The 17,663-nt window shown below is 34.0% G+C and overlaps 1 protein-coding gene across 1 annotated transcript in view; it reads left to right on the forward strand.

Annotated features, from left to right (window-relative positions):
- The window catches only part of TBC1D32 (TBC1 domain family member 32), a 176,046-nt gene that overhangs the window by 15,201 nt on the left and 143,182 nt on the right, over window positions 1-17,663 (forward strand). The window contains exons 4-10 of the mRNA XM_007454903.1: window positions 1,867-2,044; window positions 12,649-12,717; window positions 14,629-14,754; window positions 16,466-16,544; window positions 16,671-16,774; window positions 16,866-16,927; window positions 17,492-17,636. Coding sequence (XP_007454965.1) covers window positions 1,867-2,044; window positions 12,649-12,717; window positions 14,629-14,754; window positions 16,466-16,544; window positions 16,671-16,774; window positions 16,866-16,927; window positions 17,492-17,636 — 763 coding nt within the window. The remainder of the gene's footprint in view (window positions 1-1,866; window positions 2,045-12,648; window positions 12,718-14,628; window positions 14,755-16,465; window positions 16,545-16,670; window positions 16,775-16,865; window positions 16,928-17,491; window positions 17,637-17,663) is intronic.

Consider the following 17,663-nt stretch of genomic DNA (forward strand, 5'->3'; position numbering starts at 1 on the left):
ATCTTAGTTCCCCAACCAGGGATTGAACCTGGGCCCCCTGCATTGGGAGCGTGGAGTCTTAACCACTGGACCACCAGGGAAGTCCCAAAAAATTTCTTTAAACTTTAAAAACTCAGTCCACTATTTTTAGCCAAATCCCCCAGCATGATTTTATTACTTCTATGAGAGAAGTATCCTTTCCCTGATTTATGTAGTTAATATGATGCATTAACCAGAAATATAAAGAAAGGGAAGTTTCTGTGCTTATTTTCTAGTGTATTTCCAGTATTATAATGATAAACAATAAACATACATATTATGCTTTATATTTACAAAGAACTTTCAGATATATATTCTCATTTATTTCTTGCTATGGCTATGTGAACTAGATCAGCTAGATTGTATTTTTTTTTTTAATTTTAAGATCTAAATGGCTTTATTCAGTGAGATTGAACCTCCCCTGCATTGGGAGCGTGGAGTCTTAACCACTGGACCACCAGGGAAGTCCCAAAAAATTTCTTTAAACTTTAAAAACTCAGTCCACTATTTTTAGCCAAATCCCCCAGCATGATTTTATTACTTCTATGAGAGAAGTATCCTTTCCCTGATTTATGTAGTTAATATGATGCATTAACCAGAAATATAAAGAAAGGGAAGTTTCTGTGCTTATTTTCTAGTGTATTTCCAGTATTATAATGATAAACAATAAACATACATATTATGCTTTATATTTACAAAGAACTTTCAGATATATATTCTCATTTATTTCTTGCTATGGCTATGTGAACTAGATCAGCTAGATTGTATTTTTTTTTTTAATTTTAAGATCTAAATGGCTTTATTCAGTGATTTATAAATTGGGCAGCATCCCATCTAGTAAATAGAAGAGTGCTCCTAGATTGTATTCTTTTTATCTCATGTATAGTTGAGGAAAAATAGACTTATTTATAATGACAGAGCTTGTACATAAAGTAGTCAGGTTTCTAATCCAGGTTTTCTGATTCCAAATTTAGTACTTTATTCACTATGTTTATTTAAATCTTTATGCCTTTTTGTTTTAAATATAGAAATTTCAATAGTTCACATCTCATATTCCTCATTTGTAAAATAAAGGGTAGACTAGATTATTTTTGTTTCCATCTAGCTCTAAAATTCTATTTGTAGGGTTTTGGAGGATCTCAGTCTAATGTTAGTATGGATGCTTGAGAGTTTGCACTTAATAAATGGAGAAATTTATTATAAATTTTTAAAAAATATATATTTATAGACCCACTAGAGCTGAAAGGGATCTTAGAAATTATCCAGTACAAACTTCTACTAATTTCAGGAATCCTTTTCTTAACATCTTTGACAATGGGTTCTCTAGCCTCTGTTTGAAAGGACCCACTGATCTCTTAATACTTATTTAGGTCTCAATTGTGGTGATGGATGTCTATACATATAAATTATAGGCAGGAGAGAAGGGAAGCAAAGAAAATAGAGGAAGGGAGGATAGAGAAAGAGAAATTAAAAAAAGGAATAAAAGTGATGTGTTAAGTAGGCTGGGTTTTGGTAGTTTGATATTAATAGTTGACTTTGTTACTAATTACTGGAATCTATGCCATTGGAACATCTTGCCTTAGATTCTTTTAATTTTACTGCCTTGGTTCATGTAACCAGATGGAAAAACTTGGGAAATAACACATTTTAGATTCCCTATTAATTTTTTTTTCCTGTTGTGTGAATTCTGTTGTGCCATTTATTCTTTCAGAAAAACTGACTTTTCTCTTTAGAATTGTTTGTTAAAGGGACTTTACAAGAAAAAAAATAATTAGGTAGTTTAATTTAGTTGAATGTTTTAATCTGTGCTAATAGCCATTCTCTTACAAAGTTTGCTTTGAATTAAAGATACAAGGAAATGATGCATTCCCTGAAGAACATCATGATGATAGTGGTGGAATCTATGATCAACAAGTTTGAAGAAGATGAAATGCAAAGTCAAGAAAGGCAGGAAAAAATCCAAAAGGAGAAAAGCAATAGTTACTGCACAGACAATTGCTCTGATAGTGATTCATCATTCAATCAGGTATGTTGTTTAGTTTTGCATTTATGTCTTGAAATGGTGTTTAATAATCATTACCTTCAATACATTCTTTATTAGCTAGACTTTTTTCTGCTTTCTAGTTTTAAGATTCAGAAGGACAATAACATAATCTAATATTAAAGATTTAGTCCATGAAATAACATCTTCTAGCATTATATGTTCAGTGAATTATATCTGAACAGTTATTAATGAGGTAAGGAAATAAAATAGTGGATTTTGGATTAAAAAATAATAACACGAAACAAATCTGCTTAGACTTTAGTTAAAAGATCTTATTCCCAATTAATCCTTATTAATCAAATTTTAACTATATTATAGATGAAATATGGAGATAAAACATTTCCCTTATTTATCTTCTGTGAAGGTTGCTGTGAATTGTTAGTTTTAACACATTAAGTTTTTTTTTTTATGTCAAAAGATTTGAGGTTTTATATTTTATCTTTCCAGGTTATTGGAATCCTTGTCTTTTGGCTTCAGCAGAGCTAAGGGAAAGGCCAATGTCTAGATTAGTCCTAATAGAAGACAAAGGAAACTAGATAGAGTAGAGCCCATGCATGCATCATGAAATTCCACATAGAAAATTTCAAGCCAAATGGAATCTGTTTGACCTTCGTGTGAATCCTACTTGATATTTTTAGTGAAACATTTTCACCTAATTTGTTCTAACATAGGGACATAACTATAACGTAGATCCTAAACATATAGCAAAAAGGGATTTGTGGAGTTTGGGTGAAACCTGAAATAAGTGTGTGTATTAGTCACAGTTGAGACTGCACTTTTGAAGGAAAAATGGTTTTGGAATTAGTCAAAGCAGAATGTAAAAGTTATCACTGCATCATTTAGCAGGAGATATTGTGCTGAGTTTTAAATTTTACAAGTCAGGTTAATTATCTGATGTGAGGAAGGAAGTGACAAAGACTGAATTTTCTTCATGTTTTGGCTCTTAATCATCCCTTGTTAATGTACTCTTTGGAAGAAGCTGGGCTGTAGAGATTTTAGTTCAGCTTAATCCAATCAGATGGCTTATTCAGTAGGTTTACCGAACTGCTTCTTCAGATCAAGGACTTTCTGGAAATGAAAGGCACAGAAAAACCCAACTCTAGGACTCTGAGGGATCATAAGATTATACTTTCTTAGTTATTTGATGAGCCATGTGTATACACTGAAATCGAACCACAAGAGAAAAAAAGTGGAGCACTGTTAATTGGTTCTAAGAAGTACAAGTATTCAGATCTCAATAGGATTGATTGAGTAGCGGGCAGTTAAGAGGTGCTAGCTAAGCACCAACTTATTTCCAGTCATAGAATCATAGATTTTTGAAGAAATTCACAGCATTGGTAGAAATGGAGTCATACTTTCAGAAGATATTCTTGTTTTTTATTTTGTTTTGATTCTTGAGAAGGATCATGCTCTGAGTTTATATGGCTTCCTTTGGAATGTCCACAGGGTATATCTGCATTTTCAAGTGCCTGCCTTATGAATATGATTTTGTGTCAGAAGCGACTAATTGAATTGAAAGTGAAGTATGCCCACCAACAAGGTGTGGGATCCCTGGGCCTTTGGAAAAAAGCAGATGAATTCCAGAACTGTCCTGAAAGCTCTTTCAGTGTGGCCAAACTCTGAGATGTTTGGGTATGCTTTTGTTTAGTGAAAAAGGACTCTCTTGCATGTAACTGACCGAAGAGAGGCTGAATTAATAGGTTCAGAATTGAAAGGATCCCTGAAAATATATCATTCATTCCATTAAATATTGATCTTATTATTGATGCCTTCAAAATTGATGTTACTTGCATTGGGCTTTAAAAAAACTGAATTGTTCTATGAATAGCATTCAGTAAACAATTTTGATGCTGCTGTTTTGATATTTGAACACTTGTATTTTGTGAATAGAGTAGAGCAGGCTTTATTTCATTGCTATTTTAAACATTGCATCCTGATTGTATATGGATTTCTGACCCAGTATTGAAAAACTTTGGACATTACTGCCTTGGAGACTGTTTGTGTAAGTTTGAGCATATTAAAGAATAAAGTTGGCTGATTTTTACTATAGTTGTGAGCAGAGCATTCACTGAAAGCATTTGGCACTGTGATTAAACCTGGAAAAAGTCTGCAAAATAATGCTAGAAAGATAAAAATAATAATATTAGATATCTGTTATTGAGATTGCTGCCATATATTGGTCCCTTTGCTTGGCTTTATATTCACTATCGGTGTTACCAGCCTACTTTACAGGAAAAAGTGAGGCTTATAATAATAGGTAAAACTTGTGTTGCTCCTTAGGATTCCACTGTGAATTTAAGCCTGGTCTCTTACCCTTGATAGTCTGTGTTCTTTGTTCCGTGCTGCACTACCTGGAGACTTCTTGGGTTCAAATCTTTGTTCTACCACTTACTAGCTGTGTGGCCTTAAACAAGTGTCTTAACTTCCCTGCCGTAGTGTTTTTCATTTTAAAATGGGAATGATAATACCACTTACCTCATCCTGCTGTTGAGAAGATTAACTGATTTAATAATTGCTGCTGCTCTGTATGTGTTAGCTTTTATTATTGTTGCTATTTCTTGAAGGATATGCTGAAATGGATACCATTGAGAGACATACTCAAATAGAAAATTTCCCAGCTCTAGTCCTGTATGGTTTCTAACTGAGCTTCTATGGGTCATTTTCTACTGCTGGAAGATTAGAGGATTACCTCTAATTAAGCTTTCAAAATTAATATCCTTTCCTCTTGCACCTTTTCTTTCTCTTCCCCGACAGTATTCAGTTGTAATATGGCACAGGCATTACATTATGCATTTTTGTAGTGTGCAAACTATCGATACTTTATTACGTTCTAAGGGAACCCCAAGATGTACCCTTTGTATGGAGAAGGTGAATTTAGGATAACAGTCACCAGCTGTTCTTTCATGATATGAACCTATTTAAGGAATTTACTGTTTCTTTACTTTCATGGTAACCTCCCCCTGAAGCCCATCCTTTGGTACCTATGGCAGGCAGAATAACAGCCCTTTCAAAGACATCCATGTCTTAATACCCAGAACCTATGAACCTGTTACCCTACATGGGCCAAGGGACTTTGTTAATGTGATTAAATTAAGGATCTTCAGATGGGGAGATTATTCTGGATTATCCAGGTGAGCCGAATGTAATCACAAGCGTCCTTATAAGAGAGACTCAGGAGGGTCAGAGGCAGAAGGTGCTGTGCAGGCTGAAGTAGATGTCAGAGTGGCTGCCAATGTATTCTAACCTCTAGAACTGTAAGATAATAAATTTGTGTTTTTTTAAGTCACTAAGTTTATGGTAACTTGTTACAGTAGCAGTGAGGAAACTAATATCTTGCCATTGTTGCTACTTGTTCACCTGAAGACCAGGATCTTTTCTGTTATTTACTTCCTAGAAAAGAAGCTTTGTGTTTGAACTGCCTCCTGGGAACAATTTGAATTCCATCTTTTTGCTAGGTTTTGAATTCTTCCAGTAAGACTTTTCTTGAGTAGCTTTTTCCTTTTATTGGGTTTGAGGCCTTTCCCCTGTCTCTGAGTATGTGCTGTGCTATCAACCAGTCTAATTTATGTTTTACCCTAACTTCTCAAATCTTAGAATATCTTGAGTTCAACCCCTTTTCTGGCCTCTCCTAAAATCTTTAAAGTTTTTACAATGCTCTTTTTGGTGAGGAATTCTGATTTTGAGGATGTCATACTACTGCTGAGGAATTACAAGATTCTTATCTCTTGTTCAGCAGCATCGGCCAGAACAGTAGGATAGCCACAGCCCAAACTACTATTCAGAAGTTCCTCCATCTCGAGCTACCCTTAATTGATAAGACTTTTATTATTATTTGTCTTATAAACAGAAAAAGATAGGAACCTAAAATCCTAAAAATGTAGAAGGGAAAGGCAGCTGAGAGTAGGAAAAAAAACACGGTAGTATTGATAATGCAGCTGCCTAGAGTTAAGCTTGAGGCAGGGGGCTTGTTTGGGAGAAGAACTGGGTAGGTGCAGGTGTGAGCTTTCTTTGCTTGCTTGTTTAATAGTAATGTCTTGAGACAATTTGACACCAGAAAAACTAATTTCTCTGATTAACAATGCTTATATCTTTATGAATACCTAAGTTTCTTTATACTTTTAAATATTAATAGTTTATTATTTCTCAATGGTAGCACTTTTAAAGAAAAGTGCAGAAGTTCTTTTTTTGTTAAAACATTATTTAAACATCTAGGAAATTAAGAACTTTATCATTTGAAAATATTTTTAAAACCTTATTTTTGTTTTGAATCAATAACTTTGTTCTGTATTTAAGGCTTAATGAAGGGTGGGCTCATAATTTTTTTTTTTTTTTTTTTGCGGTACGCGGGCCTCTCACTGTTGTGGCCTCTCCCATTGCGGAGCACAGGCTCCGGACGAGCAGGCTCAGCGGCCATGGCTAACGGGCCCAGCCGCTCCGCGGCATGTGGGATCTTCCCGGACCGGGGCACGAACCCGTGTCCCCTGCATCGGCAGGCGGACTCTCAACCACTGCGCCACCAGGGAAGCCCGGGCTCATAATTTTAAGAAGTTTTAGATGCACTACAATCTAAAAAAACTATTTTGCATGAAGCTAATTCGTTCTGAATCTTGGAAACAAGTCAAACTCTGGCTGTGCCATTGATGAGCTGTGGGCTTTGTCTTCTTAACCTCTTTCAGTGCCTCAATTTTCTTAACTGTTATAGAGGAGATAGTATTTACTCTTATAATGTTGCCTTGCAGATTTAATATATGTAAAGCATTTTGAACAGTACTTGGCTCATATTAAGCTCTTATATAAATGTTTGCTTTTATCATTGTCATCATCACTGGGTGGTGGTTCTTTTTCTTTTGTAAGAACAGGAAAGAAATCATTGTACAGTTACACATACTAAAGCCTAAAGAATCATTAAGTTTAATATTTATATATTTTATTTCCCATAGCTCTTTGTTTGAACAACAGTAATAGTTGTCTTTCTTTGACTAGTTGTATTTCAATGGTTTATATAGTTTACAAACCAAATATTTAAAAGAGATTTCTAGAGTAATTTGAGGGTGGTATGATTTTTGAACTTAAAGTGTAGTTATTGACTAATGTGAATATTCTTCAATATATGTTGTAATAAAGTGAAAATATCTCTTTAAAACAACAAAAGTTACAGAATGCATCTTATGTTCACTATCTTTAGGTATACTGAATTTTACAGAAATGTAAAATCTTATTTTAGCATCTGAAGACCTTTAATTAGGATCCTTATGATCATAGAGTAGGACCAAAAGCCATCTTAGATTATCAACCTATTCTACTTCTTGCTCTTTTCCTTGTAACATTTGCTCAGAAATTATTTGCTTGGTTTATACTTTCACACACGTAAATATGTCTAAAAATGTTTTCCTTTTGGAATTTTCTACCTATATTGATATCACCAACTGGTCTCTTTTGTGTTGCTTTACCAATCAAGTTGGCAGACACTGCTCCCCTCAGGAATTTTTAATCTAACAATTTCAGCTGTTCTAAATATTTCTAACAATTCTGCTGTAGTCAATGGAACACGTTATCTACATGTTCCAGTTAAGTATCAATAAATTATTATAGTTGCAATGGAAATTTGTCCATCCAGTGATACACAATAACACACAGAAATGTTAAAAAACTATATAGGTAACCTTTAAGGTAGGTATTAGACTTATTCTCATTTCTAGTGTAGTATGTATTTCATTGCTTAAGTAACATTTTAAGAGTAATTTGTACTATGTTTAAGAAGACAAAGGAATCTTACAGGGTAGTAAGCATATTAATGAGGCTACTCCAATCAGATAACTACTAAAGGCTATGCTTTTCTAATATGCATTATTACCTGAGAGGAAAGGCAAACATGGTAGAATTAAGGGACTTCAACTGTTTGGATGCATATTAAACCAACAGATATGTATTGGGCATATGCTGTGTACAATATCTTGTGCCAGGCACTATAAAATTGCAAAGATTAATCAGATATACATTCTTTTTTCAAGGCGTTTACTTGAGAGTAAAGAGATAGGATATGTACATAAATAACCAAGTTGCAAGTAGAAGTAATGTGTCATGGGAATCCAAAGACGAGCCCTTATAACCAAGAATATCCAAGAGCTATAGAGGAAAGTATTTCAGACAAGGGAAAGTTCAAAATTTCTGCATCAACAAAGAATGTGGCATATCTGGGAAGCTCTGAGTAGTTTATGTGAAGGATTAGGACAGAGTTTGCAGGGAGTAAATTGGAAGGTTAGATTAAGGGCAGTTTATGGAGTAAGGGTAAGGATTATATCTTAATCAGTATTTATTGTTTCTAGCTATAAAATCATAGTGCCTGGTAACATAGTAGGTGTCTGACACATAGTAGATACCAAATAAATATTTGAGGAATAAATGAATGCATTCAAAAGCTAAATTTAATTGTTTTGTAATTTGAGAGAAATCATTTTAGGTTTCTTAACAGGAAAATGTGCGTCAGACTTACCTAACAGTTGTATACAGAAGGGCATGGGAAGGGGAGAAAGTGGATGTAGGGAGATAAGTTAGAAGGCTATCATGGTAGTTAAGTAAAAAGTAATGAGGACCTGAACTGAGGAGGCTTTGTAGGAATAGAGACTGATGTGAAATTATTGCAGAAGTAGGATCATTAAGCTTGATTTTTGAGATGTTTGGAGAGAGTAGTGCAAAGTGGAAGTAGAAGTTAAAGGTCTAGTTATGTTTTTTTTAAGCCAAAGTGGCTGGGAGACTATGATGTTATGAACCAAGTTTGGAATTGGGGAGGGATTAGATGTGGAGAAGAATGTGGGGGGTTCTTCTTTTATTCTTTTTTGTTGTTGTTGGGTATACGTATTGAATTTGAGACACCAGTAAGGTATCCCAGTGGTGTAGCAGGTAGTTGAACATGCAGGATTCATTTGGTAGAAATGTTGGGCATAACAGCGTGAGTCATTTGTGCAGAGATGTTGCTACTTACGCCACCTAAGTAAGCAAGATCTTAGGAAACGCATTTCAGAGGGCAGACAGAAATGGAAGAATGGGTTAGAAAGGGTACCAAACCATATTGCACTGGGTAGGAGGTTAAGGGGGGATGAAGGCTAGAGGGAAGTCAAATAAGATAAGGACTAAGAAAAGATCTTTGGATTTGGTGGTTAACTGTTCACCACAGAATAATGTTGAGAGTAAGAGGAGGGAAGTTGAGAGATCATCATGCTGATTAGTTACGATCATTTTTGTGAAGTGAAAAGCAAAGACATTTTCAAAGTAAGGGTTGCTTGCCTGAGGTATTGCTCATAGATTAAAAAAATCTTTGTTAGGGGGAGCATTTAAGCAAATGAATTTTAAGATCTAAGTATTATCTTTTTTGACTGCTACTTGACATAATATTGGTTGTTTCACCAAATATGAACTCCTGTAGTTGCAAATGTTCAGACAGTGTCTGACTCTGCATTTACCAGGGCTGTTGTAGAATGTGACTTCTCTTTTAGAAAAGAAGCTGAATGGAAATCTGAAATCAATGAATTATATTTATAGATCTTGAATAGGCATTAGGTAGGGGGGACTCAGTTTTCTATTTTCAGATAGAAAATTTCCTGGTTGAAGTAAATTTGAGATTTACTTCAAATTTTAAAATTTAATAATGATAAAGCAAAAAGACTTTACATTTGTTCTTGTTTAATTCTTACAGTGATGCTAGGAAGTGGATGTGAAAACTGAGGATGGGGTTAAAGATTCCAGGGACACATAGCTAGTTAGAATTTTAAAACCTGGCTTAATCTTCTGTCTGATTAAAATTCATGTCCTTGATATTCTTATTTGCTAATGAGTTGGATGGCAGGACATTTTAAACATAGATGATAATCTGATAAAAGTCATGATAGTGGAAGTGGGAAGACCAGAAGAAATCAATTTTACAAGAGGCAAAAGGGTCAGGCTAAAGAAAAGAGCTTGTGTAATTAGCAGTAGAATGAGTGTGTATATGTACTTTATATACTTATATACATACTATATACACATATGGACATATATACTTATATCTGTATACACACAACATATATCTTAATGTTTATATATGTATATGTGTACTATGTAAGATATCCTGTGTTGTCTATACTTTTTTCCCATTAGACAAGACAAGCTGCACTTATATATACTTACATTTTATTTAGTAGTTACCACTCATACATTTTAGTATTTTAATTGTATAATGAAAACTCAAAATTAAAGCTCTATTATTTAATATACAGTACTTCTAATTTTAAAAAGTAGTATATACAGACTTCAGCAGTTGAACTATATACTTTATTTTTTAATTTAATTTTTTTTAATACAGCAGGTTCTATTTTATGCACGCTAGTGTATGTATGTCAGTCCCAATCTCTCAAATCATCTCACCACCTCCTCCCCCCGACCCCCACTTTCCCCGCTTGGTGTCCATACGTTTGTTCTCTACATCTGTGTCTCTATTTCTGCCTTGCAAACTGGTTCATCTATACCATTTTTCTAGATTCCACATATATGCGTTAATATATGATATTTGTTTTTCTCTTTCTGACTTACTTCACTGTATGACAGTCTCTAGGTCCATCCACGTCTCTACAAATGACCCAGTTTCATTCCTTTTTATGCTAATATTCCATTGTATAAATGTACCACATCTTCTTTATCTGTTCGTCTGTCGATGGGCATTTAGGTTGCTTCCATGACCTGGCTATTTTAAATAGTGCTGCAGTGAACACTGGGGTGCATGTGTCTTTTTGAATGATGGTTTTCTCTGGGTTTATGCTCAGTGAACTATATACCTTTAGAAAGGAGTAAAACCGAGGATATTTTAAGGCTTTTTAAGAAAACTTACCTTGAAGGATCTGAAATATCAGGCTGTTTTGGGTTTGTTATCAAGTGGCAATATGTACCCTGTATTGTTAGAGACAATGTAACATGGTAGGAAGACTGGCTATGGAATCATTCTCGAGTTTAACAAATGTATATTGCGTGCCGACTCTGTATCCAGCACTGTTTCAGGTATTGAGGATACTATAGTGAAAAAGACCAAAAAGATCAAAAAGACTAAGTGATTGGAAGGCAGCCATGCAAAGCTCTAGAATAGCATTGCCAGGCAGCAGGAGTGGCAATGGCAAAGGTTCTTAGGCTGGAGTGGGCATGGCATCTTCCAGGGATGGGGGAAAAAAGGTCAGCATGACTGAAACCTACATGGCAGAGGGCAGAGTGGTATGAGAGAAAGTTAGATAGGTGGGGGCCAGATCGTGTAAGTCAAACTTTTATATTTTATTCTGAGTAAAGCGGGAAGTCTTTTTGTGGGGTTGAAGTAAGGGAGATAAAGAGACTTGATCTATAATTTCGAGAAGCTTTGTATATTGCTAGAGAATGGATGATGGGGTGGAGTAGGATGAGATTAAGAGCAGAAGCAGGGAGACCAGTTAGGATGAATTTAAGTAGTCTAGAGTCGATGATGGTGTCAACTAAGGTTTTAGCAGTGAAGTGGCAATGGGTAGTTAGAGTTATGATATGTAAAACTTGGGAGTTGTCATGGCATTGGATGTAGGAAATGAGAGGAAGCAAGGAGTCAAGATTGACTCCTATTTTTGACTTAAGACAAAATATGGATGGATGGTAGAACTATTTACCAAGATGGGGAAGTTTGAGGGAGGAGCAGGTTTGGAATAAAAAAATCAAGAATTTTATTTTGGATATGTTAAGCCTGAGGTGCTTATTAAACATCCAGGGGAAGTGTTGAAAGGATAATTATACATGTTACCTTGGAGATGAAGTGACTGATAAATTTTAGTCATTTTGATGTATTTAAGAACTGGATGAGAACACCTCAAGAGCGTATAGACAGTGAAGAGAAGAGGGTCTCTAATGAACATGGGAATCTGAGTTCTGATTGCTGGGTGACTTGGTTTTCATATTTCTCATACTTCAGAGTCATTGTGAATTTAGGTAGTACGAGGCTTGTTACATAATGCAGCTTTTATTTTTAGGTGGTTATTTGAGGTATTATTTAAATTGCTTTGGCAAGCAAAAGATTCCTTTTCTAAAACAGCTTATGGTCTACTATAAACTTCTTTCTAGATGGAAGTTTTTACTTTAGGAATTCTTCACCTAAGAGGAGACATGGAGAAAGTTTAAGGAGAAGCACAGGGAAGAAAAGGAACAGAAAAGTTCAAGCAGCATCATAGCTATGCTTAGGGTACCATCAGTGCCTTCTTATTTGTTTATGTTGTTTTACCTTTGTTTCATACATCTCAGATTCCTGGGTACAAAACATTTTTAGCTTTATATCTTTTGAGTCTTATAATGTTCTATATGTTGCATTTGCTCAGCAAATGATAACCTCATATACATGAAAGTACACTGTCCTACTGGGACATTAAGTTCTCATTTAAATGCCTTGGGATACAAAAATTCTAAGTTTGCCGCTAAATCAAAACAGATCATCCCCTTCTCCTGTTTCAGAATTTGTTTTGTGCTTGGAGTTATATGAAAAATCATTTATAACAATACTTCTAAAAGTCTACTAATTGAATGAAGGAATTAATGTTCTGTTAATTGTGTTACAGAGTTATAAATTTTGTCAAGGAAAATTACAGTTAATTTTAGACCAGTTGGATCCTGGGCAACCTAAAGAGGTAAGTTTAAAGGATAACTGTCAAGTTCAGTCAGATATACATTATATATATATATATATATATATATATAAAATAGATTATAATTAGTAGCAGCTGGATTATTTCTCTTGAAGATAGTCCTTTAATATCATGGCAGTTCTAGACTGATATCCCTGCTAGACTTTCTAGTCTTGAAATGAAAAGTCACAGAGTAAGAGAGGCTCTCCTTAGAGAGTTCTCACAGTTTGTAAGAGGAAATTTTTATTTCTAGTTTCAATTTTCAAGGGATGAATTTATGAGCAGTTTCTCCCAAACTGTTCCTTCGCTGTTGATTTGTATGTGATATTTTAGTGATTTCTTTGAAGAAAAAAATCTTCATTTAATGCTCTTTCTACTTCTGGAAAACGTGAGCAACTTTGACACATGTTCATTTATTAGAAAATATTTTAAAAAAGCAATTTTATTGAATTGAGTCTCTTTATATTGTAATAATTGTATAAATTACTGTTTATGAAGTTTTATTTCATTTGAAAGTCAGTCTGTTTCACTTGAAATAGAAAATGATAGGATTTTTGAAGTTCCTCAGACGTCTGTTATATCTTGCCATTTGGTCTTGTTTTTGAAATACATTGTTTTTCTTCAACTTTTCATTTTAAATTAAGTGAATAGCTATGATTTACTCCCACAGATTTTTTTTTTTTTTCCTCTCAGCATTTCACATTCTGATTTATTTTCTTGGTTTTAGTAAATGTTTCAACAGATTGGCAATGGGACCTGACTTTATATGATAACAATATTATTGTCTTTAGTTTAAGTGGATTATTTGGAAATCTATACTTGTTCAGAAACCTTTGTTCTACTTCTGCAAATAGTAAATTGTTAATGGAGTTTTGTCCTAAAAATTAACTGAAAAGGAGAAATTTACTTAATGTTTTTAAACTCTCTTCATAGTCCCCCTAATGCCTATCCCAAATAAAATTGTATTTAAGAGTTTTTCATATGAATATATAGACATTTTAAACACATGTGTATTCTATTTGTTTCACCTAAAACTTGACACCCTGAAAACTGACACCTTGACACATTCGGAGTGCTTGGTGTCCTAAGGTCTTAGCTCTTTGACTCTTCATTTTTTATTCCTCTCACTAGGTTTCAGTTATTTCAGCTGAGGAACAACCAAATTTTGAGGAACAGGTTGGAATCAGTGTGTTATTACTCACTAGTTGGACAGTGAGTGGGGGAGAAGCTTTATTCCACTTACGATTGGAGTAGAGCTATTTGCCACTGCTGTCCCTTGGGTCATACTGTCTTGAGTGAATTCTGATTGAATTTTGAGAAGAATGATTAATAAGATTTCTGTGAAAATTCAGAAATTCAATTTTGCATCACATTGCTGAATCACTTTTTTTTCCCTATCTCAGTGGTTAGAAGGTCAGAAAATATGGTGTAGCGGCAAAAACAAGTTCAAATTAATTGTTTTGTGAGAATTGTTCATATATCCTAGAATGGGAATGCTTCACCAGGGACATAACTGGGCATTGTTTTAGAATTAGAGTCCTCAAACTGTAGGACCACCTGTGGGGTCTGTTCAAGTGAGGAAAGTCTATGGAGGAGACACTGGAATACCTTATTCTGGTGATTCAGGTTTGGCTACCATCCCTTCTCCTCTTCCCCTTAGACGTGTGACCTAGAATCTCCTAATATAGTTAGGTTATTTTATGTAAAGCAAAAATTAAAACACTATTTAGTTTCTTTGCTTAACAGTTTAAAAAATGAATTATCAATAATTGTTTTATAAAAGGGCCTCTGATTTTCAACTGGCTCTTTAGAGCAGTTATCCAGACTCTGCGTCTCAGTGTTTGTTAAATATTTGGAGAATTGCTATTATTTTGGTGGCTGAGTATTAATAAAAATTCTTTTAAAAAATTATAGGTGAGATATGAAGCCTTGCAAACATTATGTTCAGCTCCTCCATCTGATGTACTGAACTGTGAAAATTGGACCACTCTCTGTGAGAAACTGACAGTGTATCTTTCAGATCCTGATCCTGTATTTAGTGTAAGGAAATGCTTACAGAAGTGTTAAGAATTCCTGTTTTTTTCCCTACTATTCTAGGAGCAAATGGAATATAATTTTCTTTAATAGTAGCTCAAATATTTAATAGTAACACAAATATAACTTCAGCTCCAGCTTTTAAATTATCAAGATTTTTTTTTTAAGGAATTACTATGTCATGATTAGATTCAAAGTATGGTTGGTTAGTGTCATACTTCATTGCCAAATAATAGACTATGTTAGCTTATGCATTTTGTTTTATCTTGTAAAGGGATATCCAAGTATCTGTGTCAATGTTTTTGAATTAAGAAAAATATTTTAAAAGAAAGAGTGTGTTTTTGAAAGAATTCATGATGTATGAAGACTTAAACTTACAATGATTATAATTTATTCTAAAGGATTAATAAGCATTTTCCCTGTTCAGTTAAGTGTTAGAGATTGCTTAACTGCTTAAAAAGAAAAGTTAGAAAACTGTAAAACTAACACTTTAGAAGATAATTGAGATGAATTATAAAACTAATGTAGAAAATTCCCAAAACTGTAAAGTTAGTCAGTAGAGTTATTTTGTATAAAAAAAATGATTCACATATGACTTCTCAGAAACACTATGTTGAAAAGTAAGATTATATTAAAAAGTGCAGTAATTATATGGGATTAAAAAAAATCCTGACTGTATTCCAGCATCACATTTAACTACAAACTAGGTTTTTTATGTATGTACATATGTATTTATTTTGGCCGCCCTGGGTCTTTGTTGTGGCGCATGGGCTTCTCTAGTGCGGCACACAGGCTTAGATGTGGTATGTGGGAACTTAGTTCGCAGACCAGGGATCGAACCTCGGCCCCCTGCATTGGGAGCACAGTCTTAACCACTGGACGACCAGGGAAGTCCCCCAAACTAGGTTTTTTTAAGTGTCTTTTTCTTCATAAATGATGTATCAGTGAAGAAAAACATTGGCTTTAAAATTGATAAAGTTTTTTTAAATAGAATTTTTAAAGGTATTAGTAAAAAAGAAATTTTTCCAGCTCTTCAACAAATATGCACTGAATACCTACAGTGTACATCATTCTAGTTCAGATGCTGGGAACACTGAGCAAGACAGAAGCCTTTGCCTTCATAGAACTTTAGAAGAAGAGACAGACAGTAAACAGCTAATACAAATAAAAATAAAACTCAGTACCTTTTTACTACTTAAAATTACTCTTCCATCAAGGAAAATATACTGGTAAACAGAAGTGGTTTAGAAACAAGTGGTTTGTTATTTTTATAAGGGGGGAAATGGTGTTTAATTACGCAATACCTGGATACAGTTCAACCATACTAACCCCAGAGGGTGAGGCAGACTTCTCTAAAAACTCAAGGATTCAGGAACTTCAAAGGGGAAAGATATTTCAGGGTTATCTTTTAACATTTCAAGGCATTCTAACAGGAAATTGTAAATTTCCCTCTTAAAGACATAATAGTGGTCTAATAGGTTTCCTTTTATAAACATGGTAAAGATCCTACTGGGTCAATGTAAGTGGCCTGATTTTTCCATTATATTCAGCAAGAGTCAGTGTGGATACTTAGAAAGTATGCGCTGTTTTAATTACATTTCTACTGAAATTTTTGAATGGTCTTGTGTTTATTCAGTTTTTTACTATGTAGAAAAAGATTCTTACAAAAATAGATGATGAAAGAATATTGGATACAAATCTTGTTTCATTTCCATAGGACCGGATTTTAAAATTCTATGCACAGACGTTTACACTTTCACCATTACATATGACCAAGGAAATTTATAAAAGCTTAGGTATGTTTATTATATAATTTTTAAAATTTATAAGTTTGTACTTAAGAAAATGGATAGGAAATAACTGTTTCAGAAAGCACTGTGAATGAATGGTATTATAACCTTATTTTTATATTTTCTTTTTAGCTAAATATTTGGAGTTATACTTTCTTTCTAGAGAAAATCATATTCCTACTCTTACAGCTGGCATAGATATAACTAATCCTAATGTGATCTATTTACTTAAAAAGGTATTCATTTTCTATAATATGCTTTTATTTCTGTTTAATTCTATATTTAAGAATTCTAACTTCTTGAGAACGGTTATGCACTGTTTTATAGGTTCGTCTTCTAAATGAATATCAGAAAGAGGCTCCATCTTTCTGGATTCGACACCCAGAAAAGTAAGCCCCCTAGTTTTTGCCAGTATAAAATTAGGAGTGTTACTGTCCATATACATTTCAAAGAGAGTAGAGACAGTCTTAACTGATTTATGTGGTTGGGAAAGGCTTACTAGTTTATTTTTTAGCTTTTAATGGTTTTTACTTAGCTATGTGAATGGCTCTATGCAAGTACCATTTTATACCATTTAATTATCACAACAAGGTAAGAGGCTGTTGTAGCTTCAGGTTCTTTCATTACTGGTCTTCGCTACTTTGGTCAAGTTCCTTGAATGTTCTTTAAACTTTTCCCTTTTTAGTTCTAAGATTTTTAATAAGGTAGTTAAGAGTAACTGTGGGTCTAAAAAGGAAAGTTAAATTTGGACAGCCAGTGTTGAAGTAGAACATAAGTTTTTAGAGCAGAGAAAACTGGGGGTGAATTTCACCCCTGCTATTTACTGAAATATTAAAACATGATGTTTCTAAAGATTACCTATTACTTTATCATTCCATAAATATAAAATGTCACTATTACATATATATAGCATTTGTTTTTTTCTAAAAATCACTTCTTTCTCAAACTTTAAGGTATATGGAAGAAATTGTGGAGAGTACTTTGTCTTTATTATCAGTTAAACATGATCAAGGCCATCTTGTCTCACAAAAGATTTTGGATCCGATATACTTTCTTGCATTGGTTGATACCAAGGCTGTGTGGTTCAAAAAGTGGATGGTAAGGAAATATGGAATGTTTTACTAC

The sequence above is a fragment of the Lipotes vexillifer genome, unplaced genomic scaffold (genome assembly GCF_000442215.2).
Source record: "Lipotes vexillifer unplaced genomic scaffold, Lipotes_vexillifer_v1.1 scaffold58, whole genome shotgun sequence".
In the NCBI taxonomy this organism is placed as follows: domain Eukaryota; kingdom Metazoa; phylum Chordata; class Mammalia; order Artiodactyla; family Lipotidae; genus Lipotes; species Lipotes vexillifer.